Source organism: Cetorhinus maximus, chromosome 5, assembly GCF_964194155.1.
Source record: "Cetorhinus maximus chromosome 5, sCetMax3.hap1.1, whole genome shotgun sequence".
In the NCBI taxonomy this organism is placed as follows: Eukaryota; Metazoa; Chordata; class Chondrichthyes; order Lamniformes; family Cetorhinidae; genus Cetorhinus; species Cetorhinus maximus.
Genome location: NC_135883.1, coordinates 86,966,494 through 86,988,950, shown reverse-complemented (window position 1 = coordinate 86,988,950; position 22,457 = coordinate 86,966,494). Strand labels below are relative to the sequence as shown.

General features: G+C 42.6%; 1 protein-coding gene across 1 annotated transcript in view; it reads right to left on the bottom strand.

The window, feature by feature from the left end:
* Nucleotides 1-22,457, bottom strand: part of trdn (triadin) — a 565,816-nt gene that overhangs the window by 317,833 nt on the left and 225,526 nt on the right. The window contains exon 12 of the mRNA XM_078542852.1: nucleotides 19,407-19,505. Coding sequence (XP_078398978.1) covers nucleotides 19,407-19,505 — 99 coding nt within the window. The remainder of the gene's footprint in view (nucleotides 1-19,406; nucleotides 19,506-22,457) is intronic.

Here is a 22,457-nt window from a genome sequence, read left to right as displayed (position 1 = left end):
CAACATCGGTAATGACCAGCCGCATGGGTGATTGTAAGTTTCAGTCAAACTGTAAAGGGGTTTGTACTGTGATTTTGTGCGTTCAATAAACGAACAAATCTAAGATTAAGCCAAACCCTGTTTGCTGTGTGCATCTTGTTCTCATAATTCTGGAATCCAAAAACCACTGTAAGGAAGGAGGGAATAGAATCTCTAACAAAGGCACAATCGAAAACTAAACAACTGAGTGACTAACCTGCACTGAGTAAATTCTGAATTGGCCAGTTAACTAAAGCAACAGCATCACTGGGTTAAATATTTTAACTAATAAATAATTGAATGTAACTACCACAAACCAAGACAGTGATTTGCTAATTAATCCTTGCAATGTTGACACAGCAAGGAGAGATCACCCAAGCAACATGAATTTCAATGTGGGAAATCATTAACATAATTCTTCTTTTGTGAAGAGACCAACTCTGGTCAGCAATGCAACATTCCACTGTCATATTTATTTCTCCTGTTTTTAGTTGCAGAATGCAGTGACTGGGGAATGTGCCTCAAATCCTCACATTCCCAGTGTTTTTACCTAATCAGTCACACTGAAATGTATTACCAAGTAATGGCCCCAATGCATTTATATTAAAAACTGATCAAATTGAATAGAAGTAGCAAAATGACTTTTAGAAGTACTTGATGCTTGAAAATATCCTATGAAAAAGCAGTGGGTTGCACCCTGAAGCTCTCAGCTACAAAGCTAATTAATTCACTGTCTCTATTCCTGCTGGATCACCCACTTAATTTAATTTAATGAATTAGTCTCTGAGATAATTATGAAAAGAGCAGCCCCAAAAACATTTAGCCCTGCAAAACATTGTTTTCAAAAACTGACATATTTTGTATTGCAATGTTAGAGATTAATTGTACCATAAAAGCTAAATACCATAACACCAGGGATTTTGAGGCCCTCTAAATTCAGTATGAGCCATAACAAATTGGCAAATCTGAATATTTGATGCAGGACCCTTTGCCTTCACAGAAGCGAGCATGCATATTGATAATGCATTATCTTTATTAAAATATCAAATGTGCTCCTAATTCCCAGCAATGTACATAACTAGAAACATTAAATACGACTCATGACTTATCAACAACCAACAATAATTCATTCATAACATCTACCACACTGAGTTATGTAGTCAGAATACTTATTGGTTATTTATTACATTCTGTGATTCATTACTGGGTATATATATATATTTTAATGCAATAAGTATTTCAGGTGACCTCATGATTCTGCAGCATATCTTACAGTCAAAGTATTCATTTCCTGGGGTAGGCCGAGGCACTTACCATAAAAAAAATGCAATATCCTTTCTCCTATTTTAATTTTATAAGTATTGTTATGGAAAGAGGGTGAGGTGAACTGAAATATTATTATTGTCCCCCTCTTCTGCCTGCAACAGCAGTATTTTTAATTTCTAATTTAATTTGTTTCCCTTAGCATCCTTTCCCTTGTTGAAATGAGCCGTGGCATGTTTCCCAAACCCTGGTTCATGATGTCCAATGTTAACCCCACAGCAAATTCTCTAAGGTGAAACAAAACCAGGTTTTATTAACACATTCAAAACCGAAGGAATGGATTGTGACAAACATTCACACTCATGAGCACACAAGATGGCTGGGCAGGTGATGTGCTGTAGCTGTATGATGTGGGAGCTGGCAGATCCCATTGCGAGCCGCAGAGACCACATCTGCAGCAAGTGTTGGTTGCTGGAGGAACTCCGGCTCAGAATTGATGAGCTGGAGTCCGAGCTCCGGATGCTGCGGCACATCCGGGAGGGGGAGAGTTACCTGGATGCTTTGTTTCAGGAGGCGGTCACACCCGGTAGATTAAGTACCTCAAGTTCGGTCAGTGGTCAGGCTCAGCAGGGTGTGACTGCAAGTGAGGTAGGTAGAGGGATCCTGTGTTCAGGATCAGAGGAGCCTCAGCTCTTGACCTTGTCCAACAGGTATGAGGTACTTGCTCCCTGTGTGGATGGGGAGGATGAGCCAGCTGACCACGGTACCATGGCACAGGAGGACATTCAAAAGGGGGGAGCAAAAAGACAAGTGGTAGTTGTAGGGGATTCTATAATTAGGGGAATTGATAGCATCCTCTGTAAGCAGGATTGAGAGTTCCGCATGGTATGTTGCCTGCCCGGTGCCAGGGTGAGGGACATCTCTGACTGGCATGAAAGGATATTGGAGAGGGAGGGGGAGGAACCAGTTGTTGTGGTCCACGTCGGCACAAATAACATAGGTAAGACTAGGAAAGAGGACCTGTTTGGGCATTATCAGGAACTAGGAACCAAATTAAAGAACAGGTCCTCAAGGGTTATAATCTCCAGATTACTAACCGAGCCACGTGCAAATTGGCATAGGGACGCGAGAATAAGGGAAGTAAACACGTGGCTAAAGGAGTGGTGTGGGAAAGAGGGGTTCCATTTCATGGGGCACTGGCATCAGTATTGGAACAGGAGGGATCTGTACCGTTGGGACGGTCTCCACCTGATCCGATCTGGGACCAATGTTCTAGCGAAAAGGGTAAATAGGGTGGTCAACCGGACTTTCAACTAGAAAGTGGGGGAAGGGAGGGAAGGGTAAAACTCCAAGAAGTATGACCAACGGGAAACAAAGCAGCAGGTTAGCGTGTGGGGGGATGGATTCAACTTCATGGAAAATTATGAAAACACTGAAAAGAAAGGAGAGCCCAGGAGAGGCTATTAAAGTCCCCAGAACACAAAATAGGACAGAGTGTTTGGAAAGGACTAGGAATCTAACTTCAAGCACATCAGATAAAGGGACGACAATGAGAAAGGGGACGGGAAATACAGGACTGAAGGTGTTGTATCTGAATGCACGCAGTGTACGAAATAAGGTAAATGAGCTTGTGGCGCAGATTGAAATTGGCAGGTATGATGTGGTGGGCATCACGGAGACATGGCTGCAAGGGGATCAGGACTGGGAGCTAAATATCCAAGGATATACATCCTATCGAAAAGATAGGCAGGTTGGCAGAGGGGGTGGGGTTGCTTTGTTAGTAAGAAATGAAATTAAATCGATAGCAAGAAATGACGTAGGGTCAGATGATGTAGAATCTGTGTGGATAGAGTTGAGGAACCGCAAAGGTAAAAAAAACCATAATGGGAGTTATGTACAGGCCTCCGAACAGTAGTCAGGATGTGGGGCACAAGATACACCAAGAGATAGAAAAGGCATGTAAGAAAGGCAAGGTTACAGTGATCATGGGGGATTTCAATATGCAGGTAGACTGGGAAAATCAGGTTGGTAGTGGATCCCAAGAAAAGGAATTTGTAGAATGTCTACGAGATGGCTTTTTGGAGCAGCTTGTGGTGGAGCCCACTAGGGAACAAGCAATTCTAGATTTAGTGATGTGTAATGAGGCAGATTTGATAAGGGAGCTTAAGGTGAAGGACCCCTTAGGAGGAAGTGACCATAATATGATAGAATTTACCCTGCAATTTGAGAGGAAAAAGCTGGAATCAGATGTAACGGTATTACAGTTGAATAAAGGCTACAGAGGCATGAGGGAGGAGCTGGCCAGAATTGACTGGGAGATGAGCCTAGCAGGAAAGACAGTGGAACAGCAATGGCAGGAGTTTCTGGGAGTAATTTGGGAGACACAGCAAAAATTCATCCCTAGGAAAAAGAAGCATGCTAAAGGGAGGACGAGGCAACCATGGCTGACAAGGGAAGTCAGGGACAGCATAAAAGCTAAAGAGAAATCATACAATGCGGTGAAGAGCAGTGGGAAACCAGGGGATTGGGAAGCCTACAAAGACCATCAGAGGACAACTAAAAAAGTAATAAGAGGGAGAAGATTAAATATGAGGGTAAACTAGCCAGTAATATAAAAGAAGATTGCAAGCGTTTTTTTAGATATATAATGGGTAAGAGAGAGGCAAAAGTGGACATTGGGCCGCTGGAAAATGACGCTGGAGAAGTAGTAGTGGGGAACAAAGAAATGGCGGAGGAGCTGAATAGGTACTTTGCGTCAGTCTTCACGGTGGAAGACACGAGTGACATCCCCAAAGTTCAAGAGAGTCAGGGGGCAGAGGTGAGTATGGTGGCCATTACCAAGGAGAATGTGCTAGGAAAACTGAAAGGTCTGAAGGTGGATAAATCACCTGGACCAGGTGGATTACACCCCAGAGTTCTGAAGGAGATAGCTGAAGAGATAGTGGAGGCGTTAGTAGTGATCTTTCGGGAATCACTGGAGTCAGGGAGGGTCCCAGAGGACTGGAAAATCGTTAATGTAACCCCCCTGTTTAAGAAGGGAGTGAGGCAAAAGACGGGAAATTACAGGCCGATTAGCCTGACCTCGGTCGTTGGTAAGATTTTAGAGTCCATTATTAAGGATGAGATTTCAGAATACTTGGAAGTGCATGGTAAAATCGGGCAAAGTCAGCATGGTTTCATCAAGGGGAAGTCATGCCTGACAAATCTGTTAGAATTCTTTGAGGAGGTAACGAGTAGGTTAGACAAAGGAGAGCCAATGGATGTTATCTACTTGGACTTCCAGAAGACCTTTGACAAGGTGCCGCACAGGAGGCTGCTCCGTAAGATAAGAGCCCATGGTATTAGAGGCAAGGTACTAGCATGGATAGAAGATTGGCTGTCTGGCAGGAGGCAGAGAGTGGGGATAAGCGGGTCCTTCTCAGGATGGCGGCCGGTGACTAGTGGAGTTCCGCAGGGGCCAGTGTTGGGACCAGACCTTTTCACTTTATACATTAATGATCTAGATGAAGGAACTGAGGGCATCCTGGCTAAGTCTTCAGATGATACAAAGATAGGTGGTGGGACAGGTAGTATTGAGGAGGCAGGGAGGCTGCAGAAGGATTTGGACAGGTTAGGAGAATGGGCAAAGAAGTGGCAGATGGAATACAACGTGGGCAAGTGTGAGGTCATGCACTTTGGTAGGAAGAATAGAGGCATAGACTATTTTCTAAATGGGGAGAGAATTCAGAAATCTGGAGTGCAAAGGGACTTGGAAGTCCTAGTCCAGGATTCTCTTAAGGTTAACTTGCAGGTTGAGTCAATAGTTAGGAAGGCAAATGCAATGTTGGCATTTATTTCGAGAGGACTAGAATATAAAAGCAGGGATGTGCTGCTGAGGCTTTATAAGGCTCTGGTCAGACCACATTTAGAATATTGTGAGCAATTTTGGGCCCTGTATCTCAGGAAGGATGTGCTGGCCCTGGAGAGGGTCCAGAGGAGGTTCATGAGAACGATCCCAGGAATGAAAGGCTTAACATATGAGGAACGTTTGAGGACTCTGAGTCTATACTTGATGAAGTTAGAAGGATGAGGGGAGGATCTGATTGAAACTTACAGAATACTGAAAGGCCTGGATAGAGTGGACATGGGGAAGATGTTTCCATTAGTAGGAGAGACTAGGACCCGAGGGCACAGCCTCAGAGTAAAGGGAAGACTTTTTAGAACAGAGATGAGGAGAAACTTCTTTAGCCAGAGAGTGGTGAATCTATGGAATTCAGAAGGCTGTGGAGGCCAGGTCATTGAGTGTATTTAAGACTGAGATAGATAGGTTCTTGATTGGTAAGTGGATCAAAGGTTACGGGGAGAAGGCGGGAGAATGTGGTTGAGAAACCTATCAGCCACGATTGAATGGTGGAGCAGACTCGATGGGCCGAATGGCCTAATTTCTGCTCCTATGTCTTATGGTCTTAAGGTAGAAAGGCAGAGAAAGAAAGGGAAAGAAGTTACAAATAGTGAGTTACTTAAAAAAAAATCAAAAGCTATTGGATGGAGTGACACAGAGTTTCCACTGGTTCTCCAATCGGTAGGTGAGACCTCCATTGCCAACATTAAATCCAGTCCATTGTGTTTTTGGATTATGTTGCTGAGGGGCACCCTGAAGTAATGAGAAATAGAGGGGACCAAGGCTAGATCGTTGGGGGGCAAGAATCTAAAGGTCTGGGATTGAGAAGAGAAGACATTGCAGATGATTCTCTGGCTACGACTGGCCAGATTTGGATGGAGCTAGTTGAAGACAGTCCCACCTAGGTGGACGATGAGAAAAGACATTGGAGGAAGATGGAGTGGTCAAACATTGAGGCTGAGGACAGATCGAAAAGGATGAGGAGGAAGTTTATCATAGTCATAGTTGCATATAGTAACATAACTTTTTAAAGAGCCATTTCAGTGTAGTGGGAAGGACAAAAACTGATTAGAGGGGTTTAAACATGGATATATTATAAGGCTAAACACAGATTTTGAAGGCAACAACACATTCAAGGACTCAGGATAGGAGGAGGGTGCTCATGTATGTTTTTAGCCTTCACATTTGATTCACAAGATCCTTCTAAGTCAGTGTTGATGATGTAGTTCTTGGGCCTTGATATGGTGTCTATAAGTTGTCTAAGCTTCAGCACTGTAGAGAAGAATGGGGAGAACCACTGTCTGATAGACTTTGAGTTTAATATCGGGTCTGATATTATGATTCTTGAAAATTCCAGTACACAATTTGCCATACATTGAGTTAACACATTGGATTCAAAGATGTGCTTCTTCACCAATGTCAGCTTTTTAGAATAGATAGCTTCCAAGATATGGGAACTGAGGGACATTTTCCAACACTTGAATCTCAATTGAAGGCATTGGATTTGATACATTTGATTCAATGCTCAACCAAGTGATAACTGCAGTCAACCAGATGGAAAACAACAAAGCTTCTGATCTTGACAATAATACTGCAGAAGTATATAGCGGGGACCTATTGATCTCTCAGTTACATGCCTATTTGTGCAGCTCTGGCTGAATGAAGAAATTCCAAGTGACCTTAGAGATGCCATGATGATCACAATCTTCAAGAAAGGAAACAAATTGAACTGTAGCAACTCTTCTACTGGCAGTCCCTCAGGATTGAGGATCCACTCCAGTTCCATTTGCTTCCACCCTGGTCTGATAAGTCTGAGATGGCAGATAGGTCCAAAGCATGATCAGCAGACAGCAGAGTAGGTGGTACTTGAAGGGTAGGGTAGATGGGTTGTCTGGAGGTCAGTGCACTCCCTCCGATGCCTCGACTTCACCTCCTCGTGTCCCCGACAAAGTCTCTCAATGTGTTCTGCGTCTTCCTGAATGAAACTCCCCCATTTTGGTCAGTCACAGGCCAGGGTCTCCTATGAGGCAGTGGGGATATTTGACCTTTTCAGGGGTGCTTTGAGGACACCCCTAAAGCATTTCCATTGTCCCCCTGGGAGTCTCCTGCCACGACCAAGTTCCATGTAGAACAGTTGCTTCGGGAGTCTGGCATATCAATGACATGTACTGCCCAGCAGAACTGTTTTTGAGCAATTAACACCTCAATGTTTGGCATGGGAGAAGGTACTGCTGTTGGGCCATCCATCTTTCTATCAGATTTGGAGGACCTAGTGAAGGCACCATTGGTGGTAATTCTCCAGTGCTTTAAGGTGCTGGCTGTAGGCCGCCCATGTCTCTGAAGCATAGTTGGGAGACGGTGGCGTAGTGGTGTTGTCACTGGACTAGTAATCCAGAAAGCTCTGGGAACATGGGTCCAAATCCCACCACAGCAGCTGGTGGAATTTAAATTCAATTAATAAACCTGGAATTGAAAGCTAGTCTCAGTAACAGTGACCATGAAACCATTATCAATGGTTGTAAAAACCCATCTGGTTCACTGATGTCCTTAAGGGAAGGAAATCTGCCATCCTTACCTGGTCTGACCTATATATGACTCCAGACCCAAAGCAATGTGGTTGACTATTAACGGCCCTCTGAAATGGCATGGCAAGCCACTTGATTGAAGGGCAATTAGGGACGGGCAATGAACGCTGGCCTTCCGAGTGATGCCCACATACCATGAGAGAATAAATAAAAAAATATATAGGGACACTTTCAATCCAAAACCAAAGTCACTCTAACCTCAGTCACTGGTGTCCAGTGTGCAAATAATGCTTATGTGTGCACTCACTCAAAAACTGAGCTCCAGGTCATTTTCAACTCCTTCTCCAAAGAAAATAAGAAAATGGGTTTTTCACAAAACACCTGGAAAATGAAGGTCCTCTTCCAAACAACTCCCACAGCACACACCTCCCCACATCGATTAAGATAACCAGAAATATCCTGCAAAATGCAGACCATTTTCCTTGTCTTGGAAGCCTCCTTTTGACAAATTCAGCAGAAAGAGACAAAGCAATTCATCATCATCTTCAGTGTGCCAGCTCAGCTTTCAGCTAATTGAGGAAAGGAATATTTGAGGATCAGGATCTCAAACCTAAGGCTAAGGTCATCATTTAGCAGGAAACAGTGTAGCATCTGCAGGGGCATAGCATCACTCTCAATCCTAGCTAGGGTCCCTCTTAATCGCCTCTTGTCAATTGCAGAGGAGGTCCTTCCAAACTCCTAGTGTGGTTTCTGACCTGCCAGAGGAACAACCGACATGATCTTTACAGCATGCCAACTTCAGGAAAAATGCATAGAGCAAAATATCCCTTTGTACATGGCTTTCTTCAATCACACGAAAGCCTTCAACTTTATGAATCAAACTGCCCTTTGGAAGGTGCTACAGAGATATGGATGACCAGCTAAGTTCACAAACATCTCCTACATGACAATATGTGAGTAACAGTATTATGCAATAGCTTCATTACAGACTCCTCCTCATTCAAAACAGGCATCAAATAGGAGTCTGTTATTGCGCAACAGCCTTCTACTGACAGGCATCCACCACCCCCACCACTCCCACCCCACCCCACAACCGCCTAGGTGTGCTAATAACGTATCGCACTGATGGTAAACTCTTCAGCCTCAATCGGCTGAAGACCACAATCAAGAAAACAACCACTCCGGTACTATAACTGATGATGCAGAAGTTAGTGCTTATACCAAAGAATAACTACACCAGATAGTTGACGTATTCACCGAAGCCTATGGCTGGGATTTTGGGTGTGACTCATCGCAGGCAGGACGTGAAATTTGACGACCCAGCATAATGTTGATTGACTTTCAGCGGACCAGAAAATCCTGGCCTATGAGTGCATGGGACTTGCCCTGAATGCCAGGAAGACCAAAGTCCTCCACCAACCTATTATGTCAAAGGCACTATATAAATGCAAGTTGTTATTTTCCAATGATTTCACCAAGGCAAGAAGATTGATATAAAGTAAGCGTGTATCAAAAGCAGCAAAGGTAAATATAATGTATAGATCCATATAGAATATATATCAAGAACATACATACAATATTCATTCAACAAGCATCCCTAACTAATTAATGCAGGGCTTTCCAAACCATGGGTTGCAGCCCCCAGTGGGGTCACAGGAAAAATTTGCGGGTCCTAATAATGGCTTGTGGTCTGTTATGTTAGTAAAGTGACGATCTTGCATATATTGATGAAACTTTTTAACACTGCAAATGATCACCAGGCCTCCTTTTTCAATTTGTGAGTACTTATTCTCTGCAGTATTAAGTGTTCTCGAAACATAACATATAGGTTGTTCTGATCCATCATCCATTCCATAAGCTGATGCATCACACGTTAATATCAATCCTTTCTTTGGGTCAAAATGTACTAGAAGTGTAGAGGATTGTAACAACTTTTTCACTTTTGTGAAGCTTTCTTCTTGTGGTGTTTGCCATGACCATCTCTGATTTTTCTTGAGCAAACAATATAATGGTGCCAGTTCTGTTGATAGATTATGCAAGAAGCATCCATAGTCGTTAATCATCCCCAAAAATTATTTCAATTCAGATGCATTTTTTGGTTCTGGGGCTTCTTTAATCGCTTTCACTTTTTCTTCAAGTGGATGCAGGTCTTGAGAATCGACCTTGTGACCTAGGTAAGTTACCTCTTTAACCTGGAATGTGCACTTTTCCTTTTCCAATCTCACTCCAGCCTGCGAAAAACATTTCATAACTTCCTCCAAGTTCATCATATATTCGTTTTCTTTGAGTCCAGTCACAAGATTGTCATCCAGATAAACTATAACATGGCAACTATAACAAACTTTCCATGGTTCTTTGAAATATGGTGCAAGCAGAAGACATGCCAAATAGTAAATGGGTGTATTGTACAATCCCTTATATGTATTTATGGTGACGAACTTTCGGGATGCCTGCTGTAATTCCAATTGTTGGTAGGCATGACACAAATCTAACTTGGTGTAAGCCTTTCTACTTGTCAATATAGTGTATAAATCTTCAATTTTAGGTATGGGGTGTCTATCCAATTTTACAATTTGATTGACTGTTAATTTATAGTCCCCACATATTCTAATACTTCAATCAGGTTTGAGAACAGGTACAATTGGTGCTGCTCATTCTAAAAATTGTACTGGTTATATCACTTCCAGCTTTTCTAATCTGTCCAGTTCTGCTTCTATCTTATCTAGGATTGCATAAGGTACTGGTCTTGCCTTCATGACTGTTGCTGTTGCCTCAGGATCTACGTGAATTTTTGCTTGTAGCCCTTCAATTTTTCCAAGTTCTTCCTTGAAAACTGAGGCATATTTCTGCAGTAGCTGTGAAAGTCCATTAGTTCTTAGTTGGAAGATTTCATTCCATTCCAATTTAATTTCTTCAGCCAGTTTCATCCGAAGAGACTAAGTCCCTCGCCTGCTGCTACCATCAAAGGCAATCTCACTGTTTGACCTTCATAGTTTACTGGGACTTTAAAAGCCCTTGACTTCTACGGTTTCTCCTGTATAAGTCTTCAATTTTAAAACAGTTTCTTCTAAATTCAGCTTACACTCTCCATGATTCAAGTATTGAAAAGTATGCTCTCCAATCTCTGTAGTAGATGCACCAGTATCCACCTCCAGTCTGAGAGGATTCTCATTCACTCTCATGGTTACATAGATAGGCTCTGTTCTTCCTACCTTTAAATTATTTAACGAATAGATGTCAGAATCTCTTACTTCAGACTTTTCAACACTGTTTATCTCATTGAGTTTTTGCCTTTGTCTGACAGTCTGCAAGATTCTATCTTTACAATTTCTCATGAGGTGTCCATATCGATTGCAGAAGAAACATTCAATCCTTTTAAATTGTGTTTCATTACAGGGCTATCTACTTCCATCTCTGTTAGTATGATGCCATGCTTTTGCTGCTGAGTTTTCCTATTTAATTTGTCTGCTAGCGGTGGCTGCTTCCCACTTTGGAACAAAGCTCTGCACTTCTGCGCTTTTTTTTGAAGCTCCACGCCCAACAGGGAGGATGGCACCATTTTGCCCTCCTCGAATGGCTTCTGAGTCTCGCACTGCACCTTCCATTGAAAGAGCAATTTCCAAGGCCTTCAGAAAATCTAGGTTTGTTTCAGCCAACAATCTCCTCTGAATCACATTTTCGTTTATACCGCACACCAACCGATCTCTTAACATATCATTGATAGAAGTACCGAACTCGCAGTATTCAGTTAACTGCTTCAGACTCGCTACATAAGAAGCGACTGTCTCCCCATCAGCTCTGATTCTTGAGTTGAATTTAAATCTTTGTATAGTCACTGACGGCTTGAGCTAGTAATGATTTCTTACAAGCTTCACTAAATCATCAAAACTTTTAGAGTCTGGGGCACTGGGTGCCAGCAGATTTCGAATTAATCCGTATGTTTTACTCCCACACGTGGACAATGTCGTTCGCCTGGAAGAAGAACGTGAGGCGTTCAACATAGTGAGACCTGTTGTCCAAGGTTGGATCGAATGGCTCTACTCTTCCAAACTGCGGCATCTCTTAGGGAATTAATTTGACGCTCAGAAGGAAATTTTCTTAAACTTACAATGACCGTGTGAGGTATGGCCCGATTTTGGTTGTTCTGGTTTCCTTCATTTTTCTCACTTTTTACCTCGTTTCTTCTGTGATTCTTCGTGCTTGTACTCTTGTCGCCAGGTTGTTGGATCCACTGCCCTTAATTTGTTGGGGCTAAAGGATCCGGGTTGCAGGCTTTGTTCGGAGTGACCAAGTTGATACAGAGACAGAGAACATCAGTAGATCGTTGTTAGAATAAACACATGCGGTTTACTTACAAACTAACTCTACAACTATACTTGTGTGCTCACAACATAAAACTCAGTCTTCACTCATTAGTGACTAACTCAATAGCCCACGCTACTCTGCTACTGGGCAATAAGATCATGTGACCTTACATTACAATACTTGTCTTAAAGGTGCATTACTTCTCAGGTTACAACAGATACCCATATAAAGATTGAAAATAGTCCTCAATATTATTAACAATCCATGCTATCTCCTAGCTGATTCTCATAATTAAATGATCACCATGGAAACTTGCCAATCCAACTTCTAAACTAAGCACGTCACCATCAAAGCTAAACAGTATGTTTCCAAGAAGGATGAACAGCTAAAACACAGGCAGAGGGCCTGAAAGCATGAAGTTTGTATAAATGCTGAATATAAACTCATACTACAATCAGTATCCTTGTTTCACATAAATAAAAAGCAAAAGCAGCAAATGCTGGAAATCTGAAATTAATCAGAGTTTATGTAGAGAGAACAGGCAGGTTATATTTCAGCTGTAGATCCTTTATCAGAACTAGGAAAATAATTAACTGTTTGTTCATTTGTAATTTTTATACATGAAACATTAACTTGCCTGTTCTTTTCAAATATGCAGACTGACTGGCCAAATGTTTTCTATATTTATCTCCAGTTTGATCTTTCAGTCACTTTTTATTTCTCTTCCTACCAAGAAGAGATGAAGCTCACAAGCTAATGGGAAAGGTTAAATCTGGAGGTCAAAGATTAGGTTTGAGAGAATTTACCATGGAAATCATCAGACGGGCAGTTGCATACTGTGTGCACAGTGAAGGCTGGATTTTACGTGCCCCCACCAAGCATTTTTTCAGCGGTGGGGGTGCACAGAAAATAGGGCGGGTGCCCACCCCTGAGCTCACCCGTATAACACAAAATCGGCAGCTCAACCACCATATGTGAATAAATAAATAAATTATTCGCTTGTTAACAAATCAATTGACCTGATAATACACTGCCCGCACCATAATATGGTTGGCATAGGCAGTCGGGCAGGAGTGGGCAGGCCGTTTCTGTAAAAATATTTTTCAAAGGGCAGGAAGGAAGCGGGGTTACTACCTTTGCTGGGTGCTCTCTGTATTTCAGGGGGGCACACCACCCAAGGTAGTACCCCCCTTTCTTCCTACTCACCTGTTCTCCAAAACCCACAACTCCCACCCCTCCCCCCACCCACCACCCTCCCTAAACTGGCCAAACTCTCCCCGCCCAATGCCCTGGACTTATCTCACTCGGGATCCATTGGGTATTCTTATTGGGAGTGGTTGCAGTCTTGGCAGCCCCACTACCGCTGCAGGGACTGCTGGAGCTGCCAGCCAACTGGATTGGCTGGCAGCTCCTAAGGGTGGGACGTCCTCCCAAGCAAGGGGTGGAAGTCCCACTCTCCACCAATTTAGCCTGCATGCAACATCTTATGGCTTCAGGATGGGCTGGTATGGAGCAAGTCGGCTTCCAGCCAAATTTCCCTCCAGGGTGAGGGGGGTGGGGGTGAGGTGGCGAGCTGTCTGCCCCCCTGGAGAATGCAGCCCTGAGTCTCCAAAAGCAACACTAAAGGACACTGACTCATGGGTGCATGGAGGTCTGAAAATGTTATATGTGGACACACTGCATACATACAATATCCAAGTTTTTCTCCAGAGAGAGGGGCAGCTTGAGCACATGAAAGATAAATTTATGGCCCACTTTTAAAAAATTGTGAAAAATAGCAAAGCATTTACTCTGTTTTTTCAGGGCTGGATAGTGGAGTGATGGCAAACAAACAGAAAGGTCACTGCAAGGAGTATGAATATTATTCTTAATCTGTGTTTTGATGGTTACTCTGCAGTGGTTGTCAAACTGGGCAAACAGACTGCAGCTGAGGAAACTGATTGCAGACTTGGAGTTTGGTGAGTGGGTGAGTTTAAAGTGTTAATTTTGTTCTTAAATTTTTCTCTTAAAATCTAATCTAGTCTGCAATTAGCAGTAACGGAAATGTACTGTGTAAGCAGGCTAAGTTGCTTTTTACTTGCAGCTTAGACAGGGTAAACTCACTCTCTGCTATGAGAGCTGAGTAGTTTATTAGCTAACTGGTTGAATCTGGTTACTCTAGCCCCAGTTCAGTTGGCTATAAATACAGGCCTCTTTAGTGCGGTTAAGGCAAATGGATTGCAGCTGAGGAAACTGAGCGCATACTTAAAGTTTAATGAGTGGGGGGAGTTTAGTGAAAGCGGGGAAGGAGGTGTTCATTTTCTTTTTCTATCTTTCGCACCTTGTAGGAATTGATTCCTGCTCCACTACAGGAAAAGGAACTAGCTGTTTGGTGAGCATCTAGTGAGTGGTTAAGGTCTATTCTATTCCAAAGGTTTAAATAGTATACAAATTGGTGATAAATTTAATAAAATATATAAAAAAGCAACATAAATAAGTGAATAATATAATTAAGTAATTATTTAAAACACATTACAGATGGCAGGACAGGTGATGTGTCAAGGCTGCAGCATGTGGGTGCTCTTGGATAACATTGTGATCCAGGGTAAATACATCTGCAGTAAGTGTTTGCAGCTCGAGGAACTTTGGCTCAGAGTCATTGAGCTGGAGTCTGAGCTGCAGACTCTGTGACACATCAGGGAGAGGAAAGTTGCCTGGATGCTTTGTACCAGGAGGCAGTCATACCACTTAGGATAAGGTCTTCTGATTTGGTCAGTGGTCAGGGACAGGAGGGTGTGACTGCGAGTAGGGCAGGTAAGGGGACCCAGAGGGCGGGAGTGTGAGCCTCTGCAATTGTCCATTAGGTTTGAGGTTCTCTCAGCTTGTTTGGATGAGAGTGGGGGCTGTAGGGTGGTTGAGCAAAGTGACCATGGCACCGTGGTACAGGAAGCCATACAAGTGGGGGGGAGCACAAAGGAATGTAGTGGTAGTAGGGGACAGTATAGTGAGGGGATTGACACTGTTCTCTGTGGCAAAGAGCGAGAGTCCAGATGGCAGTGTTGCCTGCCCTGTGCCAGGGTTCGGGGCATCTGATCAGGGCTGGAGAGGAACTTGCAGAAGGAGGGGAGTGGGGGGGTCGGAAGGAGTGGTCCATGTAGATACCAATGACATAGGTAGAAGTAGGAAAGAGGTTCTGCATAGAGAGTATGAGGAGCTATGTACTAAATTGAAAAGCAGAACCTCAGAGGTTATAATCTCTGGATTATTACCTGAGCTGCGTGCAAATTGGCATAAAATTAGAGAGATGAACACATGGCTCAAAGACTGGTGCGGGAGAAGTGGGTTCTGGTTTCTGGAGCACTGGCACCAGTACTGGGGAAAGTGGGGGCTGTACTGTTGGGACGGTCTACACCTGAATCATGCTGGAACCAGTGTTCTTGCCAACCACATGACTAGGGAAGTAGAGAGGGCTTTAAACTAAAAGTGGAGACAAGAGATCAAATGTGGAAATGTGGTATATCAAATAGTAGAGACAAGATAAGAGAGGAAAATAGTAATATGGGAAATGAGGGTCGGGGAATGACAGGAACAAACAGAGAGAAATAAAATCTAAGAATGCACCAAGAATCAAGACTAGATGTCACAATTATAACAAAAAGACAAAACTAAAGGTTCTGTATCTGAATGCGCATAGCATTCATAACAAAGTAAACGAATTGATAGTGCATATTGCAGCAAATCAATATGATCTGATAGCCATTAAGGAGATGTGGCTGCAGGATGACAAGGACTGGGTCCTGAATATTGAGGGGTTATATGACCTTCAAGAAGAATAGGAAGCTAGGTAAAGGTGGAGGGGTAGCACTGTTAATCAAGGATGACATTTGTGCAATAGTTAGAGATGACTTGGTTCAGGAGACCAAGATGTAGAATCAGTTTGGGTGGAGATGAGGGACAGTAGGGGAAAGAAGTCACTAGTGGGAGTGGTCTACAAGCCCCTTAACAGTCATCACAATGTAGGACAAAGTATACAAGAAGAAATATTGGGTGCTTGTGACAAAGGAATGGCAATAATCATGGGTGTCTTTGGTCTACATATAAACTGGAAAAATTAGATTGACAGTAGTAGCCTGGATGAGGAGTTCATAGAATGCTTTTGAGGACGTTTCTTAGAGCAGAACATTCCGGAACCAACCAGAGAGCAGATTATATTAGACTTGGCATTGTGTAATGTGATAGGATTAATTAATAACCTCAGAGTGAAGGCACCCCTATGTAGCAGCGATCATAATATGATTGAATTTTACATCCAGTATGAAAGGGAAAAGGGTGGGCCTAAGACTAGTATTTAAAACTTAAATAAGGGAAACTATGTGGGCATGGAAGTTGAGCTAGCTGAAGTTAACTAGGATACTAGGCTAGGGGATAGATTAATAGAGAAGCATTGGTAGACATTTAAGGGGATATTATAAAATACTCAGAATAAATATGTTCCTACTATAAAGAAAAACTCTAAAGGGAGGAACCCACCATCCGTGGTTAACTACAGAAGTTAGGGAACACATCAAACTTAAGGAAAAAGCATATAACTGTACAAAGTTGAGTCGCAGGTCAGATGATCAGTCAGAGTATAAAGAACAGCAAAGAATCTCTAAAAAGTTACTCAAGAGAAAGAAATTAGAGTATAAGAGGAAACTAGCTAGAAATGTAAAAATGGATAGCAGAGTTTCTACAGGTATTTAAACAGGAAACAAGTAGGTAAAGTAAGTGTTCGTCCTCTAGAGAGTGAGAATGGGGAGTTAATAGTAGATAATAAGGAAATGGCGGATGAAATGAACAAATATTTTGCTTCTGTCTTCACTATGGGGATATAAAAAAAAATTCCAGTAATAGCTGCAAATTAAGAGATGGAGGGGAGAGATGAACTTGGTGAAATTACAATCACTGGGGAAGTGGTACTGAGCAAACTGATGGAGCGGCAGGCTGATAAGTCTGCTGGTCCAGATGGACTTCATCCTACGTTCTTAAAAGAGGTGGCTAATGAGAGAGTAGATGCATTGGTGTTAATTTTCCAAAATTCCCTTGATTCTGGAAAGTAGCAAATACAACCCCTCTATTCAAGAAGGGAGGGGGGCAGATAATAGGAAACTTTAGGCCTGTTAGCTTGATGTCTGACATGGGGAAGGTGTTAGAATCGATCATTAAAGAGGTTATAGCTGGGCAGTTAGAAAAACACAAGGTAATCGGGAAGAGTCAGCATGGTTTTGTGAAAGGGAAATTATGTTTGACCAATTTATTAGAGTTCTTTGAAGGAGTAACATGTGCTTTGGATAAAGGGGAGCCTGTAGACGTGCTGTACTTGGATTTCCAGAAGGCATTTGATAAGGTGCCACATCAAAGGTTATTGCGGAAAATAAAAGCTCATGGTATGGGAGGTAACATATTAACCTGGATAGAGGATTGGAGACCAAAACTGCACACGGTATTTGAGATGCGGTCTCACCAATGCCCTGTATAGCTGAAGCAAAACATCCTTACTTTTATGTTCAATTCCTCTCATAATAAAGGATAGCATTCCATTAGCCTTCTTAATCACATGCTGTACCTGCACACTAACTTTTTGTGATTCATGCATGGGAACACCTAGAGTATGCATAAATGGTTCTTTGTCTGATAGGCAGGATGTGACTTCGAGAGTCCTGCAGGGGTCTGTGCTGAGGCTTCAGCTTTTAACAATTTACATCAATGACTTAGATGAGGGGAGCAAAGGCATGGTAGCTAAATTTAGAAACGACACAGGTTGGAAAGTATAAAGGCAAAATACTGCGGATTCTGGAAATCTGTAACGAAAACAAAAAATGCTGGAAAATCTCAGCAGGTCTGACAGCATCTGTGGAGAGAGAGACAGAGGTAACGTTTCTAGTCCATATGAATCATACGGACTCAAAATGTTATCTCTGTCTGTATCTCCACAGATGCTGTCAGACCTGCTGAGTTTTTCCAGCATTTTCTGTTTAGGTTGGAAAGTATGTTGTGAAGAAGACATATGGAGTTTGTAGACAGAATGAGTGAGCAAAAATCTGGCAGATGGAGTATAATGTGACAAAATGTAAAGTTGTTTTCTTTGGTGGGAAGAATAAAAAAAGCAGAGCATTACTTAAACAAAGAGCGACTGCAGAATTCTGAGGTACAGAGGGATCTAGGTGTTCCCATGCATGAGTCACAAAAAGTTAGTGTGCAGGTACAGCATCTGATTAAGAAGGCTAATGGAATGCTATCCTTTATTATGAGAGGAATTGAACATAAAAGTAAGGATGTTTTGCTTCAGCTATACAGGGCATTGGTGAGACTGCATCTCAAATACTATGTGCAGTTTTGGTCTCCTTATTTAAGGAAGGATGTAAATGTGTTGGAGGCAGTTCGGTGGACGTTTACTAGATTGATACCTGGATTGAGCGGGTTTTCTTATGAGGATAGGTTGGACAGGCTGGCCTTGTTCCAACTGGAATTTAGAAGAGTGAGGGGTGACTTGATTGAAGTATATAAGATCCTGCATGGTTTTGACAAGGTGGATGTGGAAAGGATGTTTCCCCTTGTGTGTGACTGAACTAAGGGGCACTGTTTTAAAATTAGGGGCCGCCCTTATAGGACAGAGATGGGAAGATTTTTTTTTCTCTCAAGGGTTTGTACAACTTTGGAACTCTCTGCCTCAGAAGGCAGTGGAAGCAGAATCACTGGGTATATTTAAGGCAGAGATAGACAGATTCTTGTTAGGGAAGGGAATCAAAGGTTATCGGGGGTAAGTGGGAATGTAGAACTCGTAACACAAACAGATCAGCCAGGGCCTTATTGAATGGCAGAGCAAGGTCGAGGGGCCGAATGGCCTACTCCTGCTCCTATTTCGTATGTTAATTTATTCTTATGCCAGTTGCTGATCAGCTGTGGTATAAAGACGCAAAAAATAAATACAAAGTCAAAATGGTATTTTGTCAGAGAATGGAAGATTTGAATAAATAAATATTCTTTGTGCTCTAGGAGCAAATGAAACATTTTCTCACAGACTGGATGTGTGGAAACAATAACATTGTGCTCATGGCTTTATTTAAACTTCAAACTATACCATTCATAAACATGTATTCTCTTATCAGAAGTTCTCATTGTAGTCCATTCTAAATGTATTATAGCAACATACATTCTGACAAATCATTCTAGGGTTTTGAACTGATAGACCTTATTTGAACTTAAAAGTATGATCCTTATAAAAGGGACACAAGTGCTATCATTGGTAAATCGGGTATAAAATTGCATAAGACATTGCAAAGACCACCAAAAACCATTATCGATTACACATTTAATTTATTATGTAACAAATTTGTACATAGCTGCATAAGTGTTTTTGCATATCTAATAGTCATAGCAAAAAAAACATTACTTACCTCGAACAACTGGTCCAGTAGGTTTCTTGGCTGGAAGTTTCTTTTCTGGAGATTTGACTAGTTCTGGTGCTGGGGTGACTGCAAGAGCTGATGGATGTCCTGGAGTGAATAGATGCATTCCATTAAATAGAAATGAAGAAACTGATGAGATTGCAGTCAGAATTTTTAAAAAACACATTGGAAGGCTATTTACATTATTACATAAATCCAACTCAACCTTAGCATTATACTGGAGAAGCACAATAACCCTCCTGAACCTATGATGAGTACTGCACTATGCTTCACTATATATAATTACCATAATGGCTCTTTTTCTATTTTAGTTTTGAAATTGAACAATGTTGTGGTGCTAAAAAGCATTCAAACCCAAGCAATTGGTGCAAGTAGCATATGTGTAAAATGGGTTTTGGTAAACACGTTAAAATGCACAACATATGAAACAAGAAAATAAGAAAGGATTGAGTTATGTGGAAAGTCTGGAAAAAATAAGGGGGCAGAATTCGATTGTTTGTGAGGATCAATGATAAAGGCGTATTAAGTGTACTGTGTAAAAAAGTGTGTGACTCGATTAATTATGACATTTTGGGAACAAAATTGGATAGCCCCCCGGAAAAAGCACATGGAACGAAATTTGCAAATTAACCTGCGTTCGTCCTTCCGATGCATGCAGCACTCAAATTTCATGCTGCTTTCTCATTTAAATGATGGTAGCATGCAGCCCATGCTAAATGCGCTGTTCAATGGCTACACACCTCAGCAGGGGCCCAAATTTGAGCAAGATCACTTAAGGTTAGCTGTACTACTTAAAGGCAGCCTACTTTAGGAGACTGCAGACTCTGCCACAGGTGGAGCAGGTAGTGTTTGATGAGGCGGGTGGGTGGGATGCTCGGGTTTTGGAACGCTCCTTCTGCTGTTTGCGCTTGGCCTCCACCTGGGCCTGTCGGGGACATTCAAAATGGTTGACACCTTCGTGATACTACTCCAGTTTGTGCAATCTCAATCAATAGATTCCCATAAATCAGTGGGGATGTTGCATTTTTTCAGGGAGGCTTTGAGGACATCTATGAAAAGTTTCCTCTGCACCCCTGGTAACCACTTGTCATGACGGAGTAGAGAGCTTGTTTTTTTTGCAAGCGAAGCACTGCTCCATTCACCACATCTGCTTCACTCACCTACTAAAAATTTCTATCAGCCATAATTTATACTTCACGTTCACAAATTCACTTCATCCTCACACACTTCACACTGTAATAAGCCTCACACCCACATCTCACACTTGCACACTGACCATTATTCAACCATGACAGCTACATAACCCAGGATATTGCATCATAATCATTGGCACAATCCCTATCTCTTGCAGAACAAGGTGGTGCACAACTGAAGGTAGCAGGAGTAAACCTTCAGGGAACAAGCACACTGCATGTCTTCACCCCACTGGCAGAGTTAGTACTCGCCATCATTTCAGTTTTTTTTATTCATTCATGGGATGTGGGCTTTGCTGGCTGGGCCAGCATTTATTGCCCATCCCTAGTTGCCCTTGAGAAGGTGGTGGTGAGCTGCCTTCTTAAACCGCTGCAGTCCCCATGGTGTAGGTACATCCATCGTACTGTTAGGGAGGGAGTTCCAGGATTTTGACCAAGCGACAGTGAAGGAATGGCGATATATTTCCAAGTCAAGATGATGAGTGACTTGGAGAGGAACTTCCAGGTGGTGGTGCTCCCATCTATCTGCTGCCCTTGACCTTCTAGATGATAGTGCTCGTGGGTTTGGAAGGTGCTGTCTAAGGACCCTTGGTGAATTCCTGTAGTGAATCTTGTAGATGGTACACACTGCTGCCACTGTGCATCAATGGTGGAGAGAACGAATGATTGTGGATGTGGTGCCAATCAAGCAGGCTGCTTTGTCCTGGATGGTGTCGAGCTTCTTGAGTGTTGTAGGAGCTGTACTCATCCTGGCAAGTGGAGAGTATTCCATCACACTCCTGACTTGTGCCTTGTAGATGGTGAACAGGCTTTGGGGAGCCAGGAGGTGAGTTATTCATCACAGGATTCCTAGCCTCTGACCTGCTCTTGTAGCCACAGTATTTATATGGCTAGTCCAGTTCAGTTTCTGGTCAATGGTAACCCCCCAAGATGTTGATAGTAGGGGATTCAGTGATTGTAATGCCATTGAACGTCAAGGGGTGATGGTTACTTTCTCTCTTGTTGGAGATGGCCATTGCCTGGCACTTGTGTGGCACAAATATTACTTGCCACTTGTCAGCCCAAGCCTGGATATTGTCCAGGTCTTGCTGCATTTGGACATGGACTGCTTCAGTATCTGAGAAGTCACAAACATTGTACAGTCATCAGTGAACAGCCCCACATCTGATCTTATGATGGAAGGTAGATCATTGATGAAGCAGCTGGAGATGGTTAGGCCGAGGACACTACCCTGAGGAACCCCTGCAGCGATGTCCTGGAGCTGAGATGACTGAACTCCAACAACCACAACCACCTTCCTTTGTGCTAGGTATGACTCCAACCAGTGGAAAGTTTTACCCCTGATTCTCATTGACTCCAGTTTTTCAAGGGCCCCTTAATGCCACACTCGGTCAAATGTGGCCTTGATGTCAAGGGCAGTCATTCTCACCTCACCTCAGGAGTTTAGCTCTTTTGTCTATGTTTGAAGCAAGGCTGTAATGAGGCCAGGAGACGAGTGGCCCTGGTGGAACCCAAACTGGGCATCAGTGAGCAAGTTATTGCTAAGCAAGTGCCACTTTATAGCACTTTTGATGACCCCTTCCATTACTTTACTGATGATTGAGAGTAGACTGATGGAGTGGTAATTAGCAGGGTTGGATTTGTCCTGCTTTTTGTGTACAGGCAATTTTCCACATAGCCAGGTAGATGCCAGCGTTGTAGCTGTACTGGAATAGCTTGGCTAGGGGCACGGCAAGTTCTGGAACACAAGTCTCCAGTACTATTGCCAGAATATTGTCAGGGCCCCTAGTCTTTGTAGTATCCAATGTCTTTAGACATTTCTTGATGTCATGTGGAGTGAATTGAA